The 18,214-nt window shown below is 49.9% G+C and overlaps 6 protein-coding genes across 6 annotated transcripts; 1 reads left to right on the top strand and 5 right to left on the bottom strand.

Annotated features, from left to right (window-relative positions):
* Window positions 1-38: 38 nt before the first annotated feature.
* BCR38DRAFT_351926 (hexose transporter) lies at window positions 39-1,746 on the bottom strand (the record flags this gene model as incomplete). The annotated part of the gene is made up of 3 exons (XM_040856676.1): window positions 39-1,087; window positions 1,166-1,534; window positions 1,602-1,746. 3 exons carry the CDS (start codon window positions 1,744-1,746, stop codon window positions 39-41), a joined length of 1,563 nt encoding a protein of 520 aa, XP_040711958.1.
* Window positions 1,747-2,600: 854 nt separating this feature from the next.
* On the bottom strand, window positions 2,601-3,554 carry BCR38DRAFT_460562 (uncharacterized protein; the record flags this gene model as incomplete). The annotated part of the gene is made up of 3 exons (XM_040862428.1): window positions 2,601-2,861; window positions 2,935-3,333; window positions 3,396-3,554. The coding sequence occupies 3 exons, from the start codon at window positions 3,552-3,554 to the stop codon at window positions 2,601-2,603; spliced, it is 819 nt and encodes a 272-aa protein (XP_040711957.1).
* A 2,880-nt stretch (window positions 3,555-6,434) lies between these two features.
* BCR38DRAFT_477514 (chaperonin 10-like protein) lies at window positions 6,435-8,089 on the bottom strand (the record flags this gene model as incomplete). The annotated part of the gene is made up of 5 exons (XM_040863075.1): window positions 7,930-8,089; window positions 7,584-7,867; window positions 6,933-7,494; window positions 6,658-6,880; window positions 6,435-6,505 (listed from the first exon to the last, which is right to left on the bottom strand). Exons 1-5 carry the CDS (start codon window positions 7,945-7,947, stop codon window positions 6,435-6,437), a joined length of 1,158 nt encoding a protein of 385 aa, XP_040711956.1. The 5' UTR covers window positions 7,948-8,089.
* Window positions 8,090-8,358: 269 nt separating this feature from the next.
* On the top strand, window positions 8,359-9,459 carry BCR38DRAFT_399548 (uncharacterized protein; the record flags this gene model as incomplete). Its single annotated transcript, XM_040857720.1, has 3 exons — window positions 8,359-9,144; window positions 9,218-9,368; window positions 9,419-9,459. Exons 1-3 carry the CDS (start codon window positions 8,497-8,499, stop codon window positions 9,457-9,459), a joined length of 840 nt encoding a protein of 279 aa, XP_040711955.1. The 5' UTR covers window positions 8,359-8,496.
* Window positions 9,460-11,843: 2,384 nt separating this feature from the next.
* Window positions 11,844-12,198, bottom strand: BCR38DRAFT_446036 (uncharacterized protein). Its single transcript, XM_040861067.1, has one exon. The coding sequence runs from the start codon at window positions 12,191-12,193 to the stop codon at window positions 12,023-12,025; it is 171 nt and encodes a 56-aa protein (XP_040711954.1). The 5' UTR covers window positions 12,194-12,198; the 3' UTR covers window positions 11,844-12,022.
* A 3,077-nt stretch (window positions 12,199-15,275) lies between these two features.
* Window positions 15,276-15,780, bottom strand: BCR38DRAFT_446033 (uncharacterized protein). Its single transcript, XM_040861066.1, has 2 exons — window positions 15,640-15,780; window positions 15,276-15,589 (listed from the first exon to the last, which is right to left on the bottom strand). The coding sequence occupies exon 2, from the start codon at window positions 15,523-15,525 to the stop codon at window positions 15,352-15,354; it is 174 nt and encodes a 57-aa protein (XP_040711953.1). The 5' UTR covers window positions 15,526-15,589; window positions 15,640-15,780; the 3' UTR covers window positions 15,276-15,351.
* Window positions 15,781-18,214: the final 2,434 nt, after the last annotated feature.

Below are 18,214 nucleotides of genomic sequence, written 5' to 3'. Positions count from 1 at the left end.
TAACGCGATTCAATGAACCGTGCTTGGAGATCGTCCTCTCACACCTCCTCAGTATGAGCTGCGGATGTGATACCACCAGCCTTCAGGTTCTCCTTCTCGTCGGCGCCGACATCTTCCACAAGAGCTACATCCTTACCATCAAAGATAACCGCGATTTCTTCCAAGCTGTGCCCTTTGGTCTCGGGGAAGGTAAAGTACACAACAGGCAGCATCAAGCTCAGAAACACACAAAACACGATGTAGTACTTCCACCCAATATTCTCGATCCCGATGGGGTTGCAAAATGCAGCAATGACGAGCGACCCGTATATAGCGAACAGCTCGACGGCGATCCCCCTTGAACGCAGACTGTAGGGGAAAATCTCCGTTGGATAGCCAAATAGTAGAGGTGTCCAGGCGATGTCGTAATGGAAGAAGTAAGTAAACAAACAAACGACCACCACAATACCCGCTGGTTTTGATCCCGTGTCTGAGTTAACAGCCGAACAGGCCGTCCAGACGATATAGGACAGAAGCATGCCAACGCTACTCCATAAGAACAAAGTGCGCCTCCCCAGACGATCGACGAGGAAAGCGGCAGCGAGAGCAGCGCCGAAGTTGAAGATTTGCAGCAACCCATTGATGAGCGTCTGTTCAAAAGTGTCGGTGATGCCAATGGTATCCAACACAAGAGTGAGATAATACGACACAATTCCAATCCCATTCCACTGCGCAAAAGCGCCGCAACAAACGGCAATCATAGTCCTCTTTCTATTCCCAGGGGTAGAGATCAGTGATATCCACCCTGTAGTTTTAGCCGTCTTCTCTAAATGAATAGTTTGCACGATTTCAGATAATTCGCGGGCGACCAGAGGTGTGTGGGCTGCCTCGCCGGGGATGGGCTGACCGGCGTGATATTTGGAGAGGAGGGCGGCGGCTTCGGGGGCGCGGTCTTGGGCTACAAGCCAGCGGGGAGACTCAGGGATCCAGTACCAGAAGGTGAGTTGGACGAGGGGGAGCGCTGCTTGGATGATTGAGGGGATGCGCCAGGCCCAGACGCCGGAATAGGACTGTGTGCCGAAAGTTGTCCAGGAGGCGAGGATGGCGCCTGGGATTTTCACATGTTAAAAGGTTGTTCCCTTTTGTTCTTATGGTTGTGAATAGAGGCTTCAAGAAGTGAGCTCACCCAGATAATACATAGTCCAAAATGCGCACGTGTATTTCCCCCGATGAGTCGGGTACGCCAACTCAGCGATAAGCAGTGGGCTGGGCTGCACCACAAACATGCCTCCGAATCCAACGATCAACCTCGACACCACAAACATGGGCAGGTTGATGGAGGCAGATTGGATAATCGTCGCGATGATGATAAGAATGATGCCAAAGAGGAGAATCGGCTTGCGGCCATATTTGTCAGACAGATCCCCGACGAAGGGGATTGCGATGACGGAGCCGATTGATTGGGCGGCGTTGACGAGACCGAGGGTTGCTCCTGCTGGGTGGCCAAAGTATTCTTTCCATTGCGGGAGGGACTGGAGGCTGTTCATCAGGGAGCCTGTTTTCTAGTATTAGGCACAGCCTGTGTAGTTCTGAGGATGTAAATGGGACAGTTCTTGACGTACCATCGTAGCCTGATACTGAAGATGAAAGAAGAGGAACGAGGAGTAGTAAGTTGAGGCGAAGGAGATGTGACTCTTGGAACCAGTATCTGCCCTTCTGGGGCATCACCTCCGCCAGGGCGGTTCCGACGATCTGGGAGTCCTTCATGGCCGACCTCGGATAAAGAGTGCCAGTGTAGAGGTAGGTATACTGCGATGGTCTGCGATCAACAACTGTGGCTTAGCTACATGACAATCGACAGAAAATGAGTCAATCATAAACCCGGACAGGTATTGAAGTATGTGACAGTGATTATATGCATCGTGTACAGAGGTGGCAATAATCCCGCCTCATCAGCTCACCCAGCTGCTCTTGTTGCACTCCTGCGCTCCACTGACATCACTCCAGGCACTCCAGGTTTCTCCTCATTTCCCCAAACGTTCAGTTCCACAAATCCGGGGTCGACCCACGAAGATCTCATGTTTCTTGGAATACCCATGCCCTCGGCACATTAAAAGCTCGAGTTTCCTCAGAATTGTGGAGTTGCCGATCCTATGCAACCGGACTTCTGTCACCCTTGTGGGGACTATTCGCAGCCGGGTGACTGTCAGCTTTGTCGGAATCATTCAATACAACTTATGAGCTGCCTATTTAGAGACAATATTTGTTGACTAAAGCTGTTATATGGCCCGAACTTGAACTGAACTTTCGATCGATGGCCAAGACACGCGGGCCAGACGGAATTTGCAGCGACGAGGAGTTTCCGATAATGCCTGAAGTCTTCAAGAGTCGGGGGCATCGCCCAATAACTTTAGCCAATTCAGTAGCTAGCTTCGCCAAGTTTCGGAAGGCAATCACTGTTGGAGTAACCGGTTGAACGTGTAATTCGATGCGAATTGTATTAGTCAAATTAGTTGATCTGCGGCCAACGTGCATATAGATGAAAAGAAAAGGCTTAACGAGTGACAACAAACACTGCGAGCAGTAATATTTCTAATTTGTCCATCATTATCAAAAGAAATCTATCTGGCAGTATACCCACCATCAATAACGAAATCCGCCCCTGTAGTATAGGAGCTGGCATCACTAGCCAAGTAGAGATAAATCCCCTTCAACTCCCGCGGGTCAGCATCCCGCTTCAAGGGAGTCAGACTGAACCACTCCTCCTTCATCTCAAACGGACAATCCTCCGAGATCTCAGTGTCGACATAACCCGGTGAAACAGAGTTGATCCTCCCACCCCATTTGGCCCACTCCACCGACAGAGACTTTGCCAGGTGAATCTAGTGGAAACAATCAGTACCAGCTACTCTGGTCGAGAGAACTCAATGAACAGGTTGAAAAGGAGCCACTCACCACACCAGCCTTACAAGCATTATAACAGCTCTGCTCCTGCGGCACGTTCGCCGCATGCCCACTCATCGATGCCGTCGCAATGCCCACCCCATGTCCCTGGTTCCTGAACACCAGCCCCGCAGCACGCAGACAGTAGTACGCCCCGTCAAAGTCGACAGCCCGCACGTTGTTCCAATCCTCCACCTTGTCGTCGAGGCCGCCGGCTTTCGTAGGAATCCCGGCATTCGCAATCATGACGTCCAATCTTCCGAAATCGGTCACCGCCTGGGCTACGGCAGTCTCGACCGCCTCGTAGTCTCGCACGTCGACTTGGTATGTCTTGGTTTTGACGTTGAAGTCCTCGCTGATGGTGGTGGCTATTTTGGCGGCTTTGGGGGAGGAGTTGTACCAGATTGCGATCTATTTTCTCGGTTTTCTCGTTAGTGATGGTTGAATACCGGGAAGGGATAGTGGTAACGAACGTTGGCACCCGCCTCGGCTAGGCCGCGAGCAATTTCGTAGCCGATGCCGTCTGCACCGCCAGTGATGATGACGGTTCGGCCGTCAAGGCGGAAGGATTTGAAGACGCTGTCCTCTATGGGAGGGTTGGGTGCCCGGATGGATTGTTTAGTGGCAGGCATGGTGAACGTTAGGGCTTTTGGTTGGAGGAAGATGCCAGCAAGCAATGACGAGAGAGCACAATGCAGGTGGCTTCTGGTGCTGTTCAACTGGTTATGATGAACCTCATATATTACTATCACATGCATCAAGCCTCGCAAAGACCGAAGTTATTCTATGCTTTCTGGCCACCTTAACTTCCGTATCATAGCCGCAAAATGACCATGGACGCCTGTTGCCCTTGTCCGCCTCAAACAACGGGTAGACCCACTCCAGGTTGACAGACGACCGCTAGCCCGGATCTTAGGGCCTGAGCAGACTCGGATCCCATACACATGGTCATATAGATGATATGAGGCATCTGCGGATGATGTCGCAAGGTTTTACAATTGCAGTGAGGCGGTTTGAGAATGTGCGTGCTATGCTGATACTGCTAACAGACATCTGGGACACCATGCCCTATAAATCTTGGTCGCGTCGGTACTCATGTAGCTGAGCCGAGCTCAAGGGAGATAGGCGACATACATGGGTCTCATGAGAATAAATGCCATGATTGATTTGCTTGGCCCTCATGGTCTGGCTTGACTTGTGAGATGATGAGACTCGGTTCCGGACTTTGAGTCAAATCCACCTGCCCGCCCTTGCATAATGCGCCAATGCTTGATGTGGGTAGACTTCCTCAGTAAGGGGTGGCATGGTGGAGGATCAAATCGATCCGATGGCATGATTTAGGAGAAACTCGGTATCGAACAACTTCTGTTTAATTTACATGAAGGCACTTTTTGCATGGAAAATATGCAGGAGTTATGAGAATATTGAGTGGCACTCCAGGTGAACTCTGAGCGTAACTTGGTCCAAACAGATGTATAGAACAACCCAAGCCTGTCTATATCGCCTTGGTTACGTATAGCATTCTGGTAGCCAAACGTGTAAATTTGGGTCATGTCATTCAACTTGGCCGCAAAACTGTTAATCCTGGGGTAGATGCTTCTGAGAATCCATGATTCCCACCTGGCTATGATTCTATGTGTCCAGAGACCTTTCTTCATAAACATTCCCATAACGTACCCCACGGTCCAATTGAACACTTCTTAAGACCTCGTACAATAAGATATAAGTTAATTCAACTATAACGTAAAAAAATAATTAAAACTACTCGGAACTATCTTCTTCAGATATCTCTTTACTATTCTGACAAGTACGCATATTATGACCGGGCTCTCCGCACGTCCTACAGCGTTGCTGAAGTATCTCTGGCCTCCTCGTACGACTACGACTCCAGCGCGATTTATTATCTAACTCTCCGTTAACTAGCTTCCGAGACTGTAAATCTTCTCCAGCTTGTATACGAAGTGATCCTCCATACTGTAACCGTTTTTTTCTCGTATAACGCCGCCGGCTAAGTGTCTCATTTGCCTTTCGAAGCGCGGCGTTCTAACCCTCTAAAAGAGAAAGCCGGTGCATAACCTGCGTCGTACCCTTCGCAAACTGGTCAAGTGCAGTAAGTGTAGCTGTCGGAGAGCTATTTTGATGTCGTATAACTCGGTTTTTCACGTATTCGGTCTGGTATTGTGCCTCAATTGGGTTATTTGGGGTCTTCGACTCCCAGATAATAGGAAGGCCAGACGAGGTACCCGGAGGTGTTGGAGTATGTAACTTCACATCTAACTGCGAAATCACATATTCCGGATCGTACGGTACGAGTCCTGCCCTCGGAAACCTCCCTGGATATTTGGTATCGTAAAAGTTGCCTGGAACGCTTTTAAGAACGCGGAGAGGAAGTCCTCCTTCGAGATATGGGTAATATGTGCCCGCATAAGATCCTCAATTTCTTTACCGTACGCTCTTTTCAGTGCACGAAAACAGCCGATATAGAGAGGTTGGAGCTTATGCGACGAATGAGCAGGCATACAGAGTGTGATAATAGAGTTCTCTTTACAGTAGAGCTCGAAAGCGGTCGAGTGGTGGCTCTCGTGGCCGTCGAGAATTAAGAGCGATAAACACCTTTCGTACGAAGCTTTGTATGTTGATCGAAATGTCGAATCCAGTCCTCGCCTCTTTCATTTGTAGTCCAGCCATTTTTCGTAACCGCGATAACCCAATCCTTTGGTAGTAGGCTATTTTCGTACCACGAAGATAGGTGAGTTTTACCAGCAAAGATGATATACGGAGGGATAGTATAGCCGTCCGATCCGACGCCCTGGATAAATGTAACCCATTCCATATTCCCTTGCTGTACTGCTCTAGGTCTTCCACGTCGATCAGAGGTCGTTACAACTATCTCGGATGAGATTTGACCCATAAGAAACCCAGTCTCATCAAAATTATAGATATCCTCCTCTTGAATTCCATACTTATTAATTGTATTCCGTACGAGATAAAACCACGCGCGGTACACGTCGGGATCTTCGCAGAGGACTCTCTGGTAGTCGATTCTTCGATTAAAACGCGTCCGGAGGTCTGGTTGTCGTCATACGAAGCTCGAAGCCCAGTTAGTACCGACGCGTCCTGCGTCGCGTTGGTGGAGTAGTCGATTCGCCATATCTTCAACACCACTTATTCGAGGAGGAAATGATCGTGAATCTAGGACGACTATGTAGCGTACGATCGCGTCTTCTTCGGAATAGGTAAGCTTTTGCGTTGGTGATCGTATATCCTGTCGTGAAGTACCGCCGCGATATCGGTGACGTAAGGTTGTATGAGGGATATTATAGATCCGTGCTACGGATCGTACGCTTAGTTTGGGGTTATTTTGAAGCGCTTGAAGCGCTAATTGAATATCGCTTTCTTCCCAATTACGTGCCATTGTAGAAGGTGGAAAATAAGGGATAAAACCTAGGTTGTACGGAAATGCGCGAAAGTGTTCAATTGGACCGTGGGGTACGTTATGCTTATTACGAGTACTACTTTCCGTTCTCTGTGATTTGAATGAAGAAATCCGACGAGTGGCTTGTGAGGAGGATGTTGGAACTTTCTGCAATGACACAGCACTAGTAGCAATATATGAGCCAACATTTCAGTGCATATAAGCCAAAATCGAAAGCACTTGGTCGAAACTGTTGTGTATTGGGTAGTTTCCATATTGACCGATAAGCCACATTCATAAGTCCGAACACTATTTCACACCGTGAATGATAACTTTGAGTGTGTCTTCTTGCCCTTTCCTCACCAGCTCAAACGCCTCCAACGACTCCTCAAACTTGAACCTATGTGTAATCAAAGACCGGGGCTTGACCTTTCCAGATGCCACCAAATCCACGGCAGCGGGGTAGCATCCAGCTGTATACCTAATTGAACCCTTAATATTCAACGCCCTAATACAAGCTGTTGTAATCGGGAACACGACATTCTACGCCAACCGTTAGCCGACAATTCGAAATAGGGATAGCACCAACACTGACCTCTTTTCCCATTCCCGCCTGGACATAGGTACCTCCTTTTTTAGTCGCAAAGACACCAGCTTGGATGCAGGGCTCAGCCCCAGTACACTCCAAGACCACATCTGCCCCCTCGCCCAGGCCAAACTGCTGCACAATCTTCTCCCCCATCGCCCTCGACGCCTCGATTGGATCAGCCGCCGACTCCGCCGTCTTCTCCGGAACATAAACATCGTCAGCACCAAATCCCCTGGCGAACTCAGCCCTCGGCTTGGAAATATCCACCCCAATCACCTTCGTCGCACCATACCCTTTCGCCACAGCTTGACACAGTGCACCAATGGGTCCACACCCGAAAACAAGAACAGTCTGTCCCGCGCGCAGGTCGGCGACTTTGCAGATCTGCACAGCCACCGCGACGGGCTCGACGAGGGCACCGTCCTCGGCACTCATGTGGTCGGGGATCGGGTAGCAGTAGTCTCCCGCTACGATGTAGTATTTCTGCAGGGTGCCATCCCAGGGTGGGGTGGCGGCGAAGATGGAGTCGGCGCAGAGGTTGTAGGCGCCGGAGCGGCAGTAGTCGCAACTATAATTTCCCAGTCAGTCAGCAACCCTAATCACCGCCATGACAAATTCACTGTCAGAGTTGTTGACATCATGAAAGGGAAAGCTTACTGCCTACACGGCACACCCGGCTCAATCGCCACCCGAGTTCCCACCTTGACATTCTTCACTTTGCTCCCGACCTCGACGACGGTGCCCGCGCTCTCGTGGCCTAGGACGATAGGGCTGTCAAGGATGAAGTCGCCGATGCGGCCACGCTGCCAGTAGTGTACGTCGCTGCCGCAAATGCCCGTTTGCTTGATGTGCACACGCACATCGTGCTCATCGCGTAACTGGGGTATGGGGCGGTTCTCGAAGGAGACGTTTTTGATCGATTGGAGGACGAAGGCGGGGTTCTGGATTTTATGTTGGTTAGCACTCGGTGGAAATTGGATCTGCCTTTGCTTGGGTGACTTACTATGTTGGTCGAAGTCATGGTGGTGTTGTTCAGGCGTGTAGCAGGAGTAAGGGTTGAATGAGCGCGGGGATGGTGACTTTCATGAATTTTCTCTATCCTTTCCGTAATAACTGTAATTATACAAAAGCCAAAAGTCTTTGTAGACTGCTTAATATGAAGCAAGTGCCACGGGTGGAACCAACACCTCTCACAAAGTGTCATCCATCGAGACGAGGGTGAGGGCCATGCGTGCCGTCATGGCGGCCGTTCACTGCTCTATGTTCTCCGCACCTTCGGCCATCACGATCATCGTGGGGGACGGTTGAGAGTCATCCGCTTTCTCCACCCGCACTCACTTCACTTTGGTGGGGTTGACGGCTTGGGGCAACCGTCTCCGCATGGTGGTGGTAGGGGTGGGGGAGTTCTCCTGCTCCCGTCAGTCATTGAATTAGACGTGCCATGGAATACCTTTATTCTCAACTCAAACTTCCAACACTTAGATATCCCCTATTTTCATCATCACTCTAGAACATTATCTTGAATCGACACTCGCATCCTCCCAAGCAACTACAAACACCAACCGCCACCATGGTCCTCGCCCCTCACCCCAACCCCACTGCTCCTGTACTCTCACACTTCGACCTCACAGGCAAAACCGCCCTCGTCACAGGCGGCAGCCGCGGCATCGGCCTCGAAGTGGCCCGCGGCCTAAGCGAAGCCGGCGCCAAAGTAGCCATAACCTATAGCAGTACCCCCTCCGCCGAAGCCGCTCAAATCGCCTCCTCCATCTCCTTTGCCAACGGCGGCCGTCCCTTCAAAGCCTACAAGTGCAACGTGCGATCACGCGTCGACGTTGATTCGGTATTCGCCTCTGTCATCGAAGAACTTGGTGATGGAAAGCTTGATATCGTGGTCGCGAATGCAGGGATTGCCGAACATATCCCTGCACAGGAGTATCCGGAGGATAAGTTTCGCGAGATGTTCGACGTAAATGTGAACGGGGCGTTCTGGACGGCGCAGGCGGCGGCGAGGGTGTTTGAGAGGCAGTGGAAGGAGGGTGGGGAGGATACGCCGCATCGGGGATCGCTTATCTTCACAGCTTCGGTTTCGGCCACGCTGGTGAATGTTCCGCAGAAGCAGGCCGCGTATAATGCGAGCAAGGCCGCATTGGTGCACCTTTCCAAGTCGTTGGCGGTTGAGTGGGTGGATTTTATGAGGGTGAATTGTGTTTCGCCGGTAAGTGCCCTAGTGCATTGTGGTGTGAGCGGATTCCTGGGGACACGCTTGCTAACATACGAGTTTGATTCAGGGATTCATTGAAACCGATATGCTTCTTGTCCACCCCGAGGAGTGGCGGAAACAGTGGTTTGACATGATTCCTGGGCGGAGATTGTGTAAAGCAGCCGAGCTGAAGGGATCTTATGTCTACTTGGCAAGTGATGCTAGCAGTTACATGACCGGTAAGTTGCTTGACGAACCCTTTCAATTGAGTACTGACTTGTGCGATCAGGTGCCGACCTGATCATTGACGGAGGCTACACACTACCATAGACGAGAGCGAATTTGTCAGTGTACCAAACGAAAAATAGAACTGTCCATACTCAGGACAGCAAAGTTGTGTCTTTTCTTCTGGGATTTCTCTTTCTTACTCGTGAACCTTTTTCCAGGGATGCCCACAAAGATGAGGAAGGTGTATTCTTCCTCATTTTAGTTCGATAGCCGCAACTGCTATAGTGAATAGTTATATGAAACACTCACCATGTAATTGAATTATTCAATGATTGTTAGGTTTCAAGCAGATGAACCAAGGACATTGCTGCTACAAGACCTCACAGCACTTGCCTAATCACACTACAAAAGTTCTGCCAACAAGCTTGTTGAGAAGCTACCCTGTTGTTCATGCTAACATCCACCCACCAAGCCTACTTACCCTCCCTCGTCACAGTAATCAGAAGCAACCTAATTTATTCCCCAATTTACCCATCTGTCCCCCTCATCAACATCGTTGAAAGAATGACGCCCACGCTCATCTCCTACCTCCTCCTTCTAGTCGTCTCCGGGGCCGGCCTTGCCGTCGCTGCAGACGCAAATGCAAACGCCCCCACGCGTAATCACTACCACCACTGCTCCCTTTGACATTGCCGCCCCAGCCGGAACAACAGTCCTCGATATTAGCGGCCCCGGCTGCGCCAAGAAGGCTTTGGGAACCGTACGTACCAGGTGCTGTTATTGCTGACAGCCCGCCAAGCAATATCTATTCATGAAGAATTAAGCAGCTCAACTAAGCAACAAATAACCGAAAAGAAGAAGAAAATCCTAGTGAACCGAACAGAAGGCTACACTATTGTATATGAGCTACGTCGATTCGAAATTCACCTAGATGACTCAGTAAAATGTCACTGCGAATGGACCAAGGGAGGCTGCCAGGACGACCTTTAGGATTGGACGTTTTTTGGAGTGAGTCTTTGATTACGCTTCTAATGTGAGTGGCTCACATGAATCTGGGACTTATATTATTTAGGTCTCTGTGTGTTGTGCTAAAATGGTCCGTCGCATGTGAACTGGGTGCCCGAGTGCATCACCGATAAGGCGCAGGATGAGCGGTTTGACCCTGTGGTGTTTCTTATGGGGTAAGTTGAGGTTTTATCTTTTTGTTTTGTCTTGTAAAGGCAGTTATTGGGATTTGATTTGCATGGAGCATACTGAGGTGTGGATAGGTGGTGTATATGCTGCACTGGGTAGAGAAAGGGGAACGGGAGGTATTATGGGCGTAATGCCCGGATACTTAAGTGTACCGATGAGGCCATTTTCTTCACGTAATACCTCGACTAGTAGTTGGGGACTCAGGTTTATAGGTGGCAATATTATGCATTGATACTATGTTGCGAACAAGATTGAGTCATGTTCAAATTCGTTGAGGTTTGTAAGCTGAAACTTCACCTGGGTCTTGGCCCACAAGACATCAGGAACCCCGGTAGTTTCTGGGATTAACAATTCCTGTATGTCTTCCTACTGGTTCCAAGCACTCAGGTCAATACGATGGAAGAAAAACATCACATATGAGAAAATATTGTATGGCACAATGCCGCTGCAGGTTTCAAACATGAGGAAGTAGGACCCTCGGTGGTTATGACATATGCTTTGTTCAGTCGGCTATAAAGACCACAGCCTCCTACCGGTGACGTTGACATAACTCAAACACTAATGACAAATATATAGCGATAATGGCTTTATGATAATATCCTGTACACATAAGTCATGGGGTCGTTCATATATATTGAGCACATCGATCTCCCATAGCCATCCAAGTGCGCACCTCCAAAACCTGAAAAGTTATAGGTAGCAATCACTCGAGACAAACCATATGACAACTCCCTTGCACAATCGGGTCACTGGATAACCATTAATTGCCTTTGATCACAAAGCCATTTCGATATCAAGGAGGTTGGTTCCTAGGAGCAAATGCGCAAAGGCTGTTGAAATTATATAATACAATGGCCTTAGGAGCTTCCCACTCCGCTTATAAATTTGTAGTATCTTGCTCCCCTTTATCCCAACCATAACAATCCCAACATCCCACTAGAATGTAGCCCATCATGACCCAATGCAACTGCGAGATAACCAATGCGTTCTATTGTGCTACCGCCACTTTGCCCCCATCACAGCCACAAGGTGGTGTCGAGACTCTTACGGAAAAGTACCACATAAGACCGCCGTCCATCGTTGGAACTGTACGTGTGAGGTCTGCTTCCAGGGCTGCGTGCCATACCATGAAGGGGCGACTAGTTGCATGCGAAAGTGTCTCAAGTCGTGTAGACGGAGCATTAGGGACAGGATCAGAGGTAAGTAGACGAGTGAAGATGAATCGTCACGGGGCTGTAAGGGAGGTAAGGAGATGTGGAGGTGGAATTTGACATAAGTTGAACAACGATGCTTCCTGTGAGAGAAATTTCGCGGTACGTCAATTTGAATATGCTAGACCAGGCAACGTCAGACGTGTTGTCTTACTCAGTAGACGCGCCTAATGGATGTTCGGAATAGGAGGTCCTCAACCTGAAAGGTACCTGTATAAGTATGTGCAACGCTGAGTAGGACTTGAAGAATGTTTCCAAGTTCAGATCAAGTTGATGAGAAACAGCGTGGTAACGAGTAGAGTGCAAATGCGGTTGAAGACGTTTATGAAACCCATTAAGAAGGACTTGCCCATCAGGATGGTTAGAGTCAAGGCGAAGCACCGCGCGCAATACAGATTGAGTGGAAGGGAAAATACGGTGATATGATACATCCCTCATCCCTTGCGATAATAAGATGGGATCTGATATTTTAACCCCCGTCCGAGAGTGCTAGCCTCATCATTGAGCGTGAAACCATGATTGGGGTACATTGGCTGTTTATTTGGAGGTTAAATTTTGTGTGGAAATTGAAACGTGATGACTCAAGAGTTCAAGAGTGAAAAACATGCTTAGTCAGTAATAGTTGATGTCCTTGACAGACTGTGCGCATCAGGGTTGACTCTATTCTTATGCTAGATCTCGTCCCATTCAACACTATCTGCCTGATCTTCGCTCTGGGATTCGGACCAAACTCATAGATACCCAACGAAGTTCCCTTTCAAGATTCGCGGCCTAAAAATATCCAGTGGGAAGGTGATGAATAATACCGCGGTGAGAGAGATCATACATGTCAGAGTTGGTCTGTGCATAGACACCACCGCATAGCCTAGATTTCCTATCACACCACGCTGCAACTATCTCTCTATGCGCCCTAACCATCCACGTATTTATTCTAACAGATGCTGAATTAAATAAATCCTTGATCAAATGAGGCTGCGGGTAAATGTCAGGGTACGGCTAGGCCCCAGGCAATAGTACAGAGTGATGGGGAGTAATGGGCGTCCCTCTTACGTAGCACCGGGTGGTCACTGGCGGTCTCAGGTAGGGGTGCCCACGATGATGCATTGGTCTCTACTCCTTCCCTGTCCTACTTCGAGATGGTCCTTATATAGATAGCTAGGCCGCCGCTTGGACCCGGCGTAGCCGCAGGTTTGGCGATGCCGGGAATCCTGACTCTCGGCATCCCGAAACTTCACATAGATTGTAATCATGACTCGGGAGGCTTTTGTCCGAAACACCCCACCGGCACCCCACCGGTGTCCTGCGTTCAGTGTCTCTGACATCAAATGACTTCTTGGTAGTGGCAGTTGTGTGATCATTGAAGACTTTGGAATCCTTCAAGGGACTCTCAATGTGGAATCTGAGCATGAATGCGCCCGAGACTCCAATAAACCATATAAGCACCGCACATCATAGCTCCATCTGCCTTTACCAGCTGGCAGCTAGATAGTGTCGGTAGTGGAACAACTGACCTTGCAAGTCCTTTGTCCCTGCGCTTCATCGGCACATATGAAGGTGTGTTCTTTGTTAGGCCATACCGCGGTATTAGTCCGTCGGGGCGATGATTGTTAGATACCACATGTGATGATGCTCTCCTTCTTCCCGCGTGAAGCGACTACAATACCAACGGCAACGCTCCACAGGCAAGTCTCCACAGGCACGTCTCCGCAGGTAAGTCTCCACATGCAGGTCACCATAATTTTGATCGCCCTATATTCTAAGCGTTGTTTAGTACAGCATGGGGACCCGCCTATGTAGACTATGGAGTTCACTACACGGCTGCAACATGTATCTCAATACTACACGGTTACTACGCTTGAGTCAAGGACTTGAGAACTTGCATGACATACTGCTAGTGAGCTCTGGATATGGCTTCCATATGGTTTCAAAGTCCAGTGGGTTTTTACTAGGACTTGCTATATATGTTTCAAATCAAGAGTTCGTATCCGAGGAGATGGGGTCGGGCTGCGGAACCGAGCTTTGACATTGGAATGTTTGATGCCGATCAGGATTAGTTAATATGGTTTGTTCTGAGTACGTGTCAATGTCCAGTGGGCCAAAATAATTTTTTCTTGTCCATTTTCTTGTTCAGAGCCCTTTGGCAGATTTGTGTGGTGACCCAATCCTACGCGCAGATTTATCCACTGGTTCATTGCAAAGCGCCGATGACGGTGCTGTTCCTACCTAAGAGTCGTATTCTTGTTGCCCTTGGATTTTAAACAGGATGTCAATCCCTGGGTACCTGCGACTCGACCCCGGCTAACCATAGCCCCAACGTCCATGGGCACTGTTTAGCGCCTTTCCTGAGCTTCGGTGCCACTATTCCGTCCACGACGCCCATCTCACCAGAAGCGGAAGCTGATTACTCTCCTGATCCGACCCAACTCCCGACTAGTATTGCTCACCCGCTTGTGAATTATTTGTCAAGGTCATGATTCGTCGACTATGAGTCAAAATCTGACGAGCCAAGGGCTCTGGGCTTTGCGATTAGCGTAATCCCGATAGCATTAGGTCCACTGTCTTCATTTATCAACTATACCCGTGTGTGTATTAGGCTACAACACCTCTTAGGCTCGAAATGTTCTCAGTTAGTGCGCTCCGTCCCGTTCCGCCCCTCTGTCTTGACCCACTGTACAGTGAATCCGCAAAATCATCGATTCTCGTCAGCATTGGTCTGACATTTAATTCTTCCAGAACGAAATTGGTGGTGCCAAGTGACTGGTGGGCGACTAGTCCTAATTCTAGCTCTTTTAATTCCCTTTCTGTATATTTGGTGATGCCATGCTGTCATTCGGAGGCTGTGACCGACCCCAGCCATCCCCATCGCATCTCTGTGTCTCGTCAATCAATCTCATGGTCGATGGTTTCGAGTTGATCTAAGAGCATTGAGCTCGTGTGCAGGGCCAGGCACTTCTGTTCTAAACCGTGCATTGCCTAGCAAAACGCTTAAAGAAACGAGCGGCTGGACGTGTTCAAACTAAAGCATCATGTCTAGCCAAAGAGGCAGCCGACGGTCTTACTCGAACAGACTAGATGAAATAGATTGCATTTGACGCGGTGATGATCCTGCTCTGAACGGCCTCGTCATATTTGATATATCATGCCAACAGATAATAGGCACAGGGTCTACAAGGTTTCATCGTCACTGTTGGCCACAAAAGGGCCGAAGATGCTGGCACTCGAGTTATGGTATAGGCAAAAGGACTGGATATAGAGACGCCTGAGCCGTCCCGGATGGTTATCGTATGCTACCTTCGCATCCAAGCACACCATCTGCCTATTTCAATTTTTGATGCCCAGCAGTGGAGAGCAGCTGAAATCACTGCGACATGGTTCTCTCTTGGCGATAAAATGACGGGGCCCACTGCTGTAGCAATGGTATATCCTGGCGCGGCGACAAATGCGGCCTGTCTGCTTTGTCTACCGAGTTGGCCTTCTTGTAACGTTTACACCTTGCCAAGCAGTCAACGACGCGGGTCAAAAGGGAAGGATTATGCTTGACAGCCGAACGGCTCAATCCGCGGCTGGCGATGCATGACTTGAGCCAGATCTAGATGACTAGATCATCGGTCTCGACGGCGGCCAATGAGACGGAAATTGTAACGCCAAGCCAGTCGATTAGCGACATGCGGAGCCACCCCTGTCTCTGGCTGGCCACGTCCTGCGTATGACACGCGGCCACAGAGCACCACAGAGGCACACGACTACTACTGATCATCATCATGGTTGAAATCTACCCGTCCGCCTTAGTCCGGCCGTTGCTGTCCACTCAAACACCGACAAGATGTCTGCGTCCAAGTCAAAACTGGAATCCAGCATGCGGGCGTGGATCAACTACCTCGACGAGAAGCGGTGGGACGAGCTGCCAAAATACATACACTCTACCTATGAGCAGAGAAACTAGGAGTTCAAACCCGACACGTTGAACACACGTCGAGTGGTAGGTTAAACGTGCACTCTTGGCGACTTTATACCAATTGGGATATCATGTTGGTTGACGGGGCCGGGCAGCGACTCGCATGCACCATTTATTTCCAATGCAGGCCGACGAAGCCCGTGTTCGGCGTCGCACCCACAGGCCCAGGACGTGCTCATGGTGGAGCAGCGCTTGACATGGTCCACGAATGGGACGCTAGAGTGTCTTTATCTTGAATGTACACAGCATCCGTAGACAACTCGGCGTCACTGTCCTAGAGATTCTTTGTCTTGAACGTGGACAGCATCCGTAGACAGCTCGGCGTCACTAACTCGCCGCCGATGCAACCGTACATACTGGATCTCATAGCGATTAACCCGGATTGGCAGCGTCGCAGATCAAGAAATTGCCCGGCCAAAGCTTGGAGGCGATCTACAGGGCTTATACCGACTGCCTTGACGAGCGCCGGATGGGGTCCAACTTGGCCAGATTCTGCCACTCCGAGCTGACGCACAACCGGAAAGCATTGACGGTAGAAGAGTACGCGAGCTGATACATGAGGGTATCGCAACCATGCCGCATCAGTGCTTCCAGGTCCACACGCTGATGACTGATGCAGAAACGCAGCGTGTGGCGGTGCGGGTCTAGAACGGCTGCACACCTAGCAAAGAAGTTGCTGGAATCGTGCCCAAGGGTCGCGCGGTGCAGTCTGCGGAGCATGTGAACGATCTGTCAGTTCGCGGACGGGAAAACTAGGAGTTTGGGCACCTGTGGACTGGGATGCAGCACGTCGCCAGCAAGCTTTTGCATTATAGGCGCGTCATGGCCCCAATAGCAGAGATGAATCTATTATTGGAGGGTAGCAGCAGACGCTCCCGTGTGCGTTTGGCATATCAGATAGAATTTCCAGTGGCATTAGCCCGTCCATGATATTGACATTGACGATCGGGCTGTTGATGAGTTTGTGGGTGCACGAAATCCTTTAGTGAGGCCGGGAGCGGTCCGGGCGGCAGCAGGGGCGACCGAGTCGTGCCGAGTCGTGCCTCCCTAGGTTATTTCCTTCACGTACGGACTTTACTGTGTTTCAAGTTTCAAATATCGGCGCCACTAGAACATACAAAACTGCAGCAGGAGTGATGGCCACTCAAAGCCTGCACCTAAACCTGGTGAAACGGCACTCTCAGATGCACCTGCTGAAGATTTGCGCAGCTGCGTACGCCACTGCAACACTGCAGCAACTATTAGCTATTGCACCAGTCCTCGTCGGAACTTTTCGGACCTCCAGCTGCTAATCTAGAGCTGTCCTGAGTCGAAACGCAATTCTCCCCATGTGAGGCAACGTGCCCCCCACACCCCCACTGAGAGCCAATTCCAGAAGGCCAAGAAACAAGCCAAGGAACAAGCCAAGACACTTGCCACGCGCCAAGCAACCACGACGTTGACGAGCCTCATCAGTCCAAACTCTCGGCGGTCTAACCTAGCGCAGCTCGTCGACGAGGCCCACCGACCTAAATCAATCTGACGTTTGATGTCGCTTGACGTATCAACGAATGGTCTTCTTCGTATGCCTTCCTTGGCGGTTCCCTGAGGATCGACCACCATCAGGGTTTTTGCTGCAATCTTGCCGCACCGTTTCCGATTGGCCCTCCCACTTCTGTTATACTTTTACTAGCAACTTCCATATGCCTGTCACGTTTCCCCCCCTTGAACCTTGACCTGTCACAGGTATAGATGCACCGAGATCTGCTGGATGCTGCTATTTCCATCGCCCACCTCGAGACTTGACCGGTTACAACGGGTGGGGGCTGGACAGGGGAGATGGACACACCCGCAGACCAGCTTCTCGTTCTGTTCACAATATCCTGCAACAAACGTCGTGATGGTGTTCTACACGGGGTTATGCTTACCCCCATGGCTGCCCATCTCCCACCCCCTTTCCGCTACGTGGATGACTCAGGGTGGGTCTGACTGATTTCAAAGTGCAAAAAGGAAAGTCTGGTTGACTCCATCGTAGCCTACCGGATGGGGCCAGCGATGAAGATCCCAATGGCGGCACGGGCTCCGACTTGGCTCCGTATACCCCCATGGCCCACCTATTTGCCGCAGTCCTTATCTCTACCCTCACGGTGATCTCGAACTCTGCTGATATTGACACTATGGCCACAGACGTTTTCCATATTGGGTCCATGTTTCTTATTCCTTGGCGTACCCAATAGCCCTGGCTTGGCGACGCTCGTTTTCGATTGAGCCTTGGTGACGACGAGTCCTAATATGAATACAGCCCAATGCCAATGGTTCGGCCCAATTCTTAGTCTTCGATTATTATTAATTACAGTTGCTGGGCACGATTTTCTCTTCTATATCAGAGTCAGGTACTCGCTTTCATCGCGTCTCGTTTTGTTTCGTCATTCTTCATCTTTTGTCTCTCACTAGGTTTTTACAAACCCCCTGGTCCTCTTGGCCTTCAATTTCTTTTCCGAGTTAATAGCAGCAATGG

Source organism: Pseudomassariella vexata (genome assembly GCF_002105095.1).
Source record: "Pseudomassariella vexata strain CBS 129021 chromosome Unknown BCR38scaffold_14, whole genome shotgun sequence".
NCBI lineage: Eukaryota > Fungi > Ascomycota > Sordariomycetes > Amphisphaeriales > Pseudomassariaceae > Pseudomassariella > Pseudomassariella vexata.
This window is presented reverse-complemented; position numbering and strand designations above follow the sequence as displayed.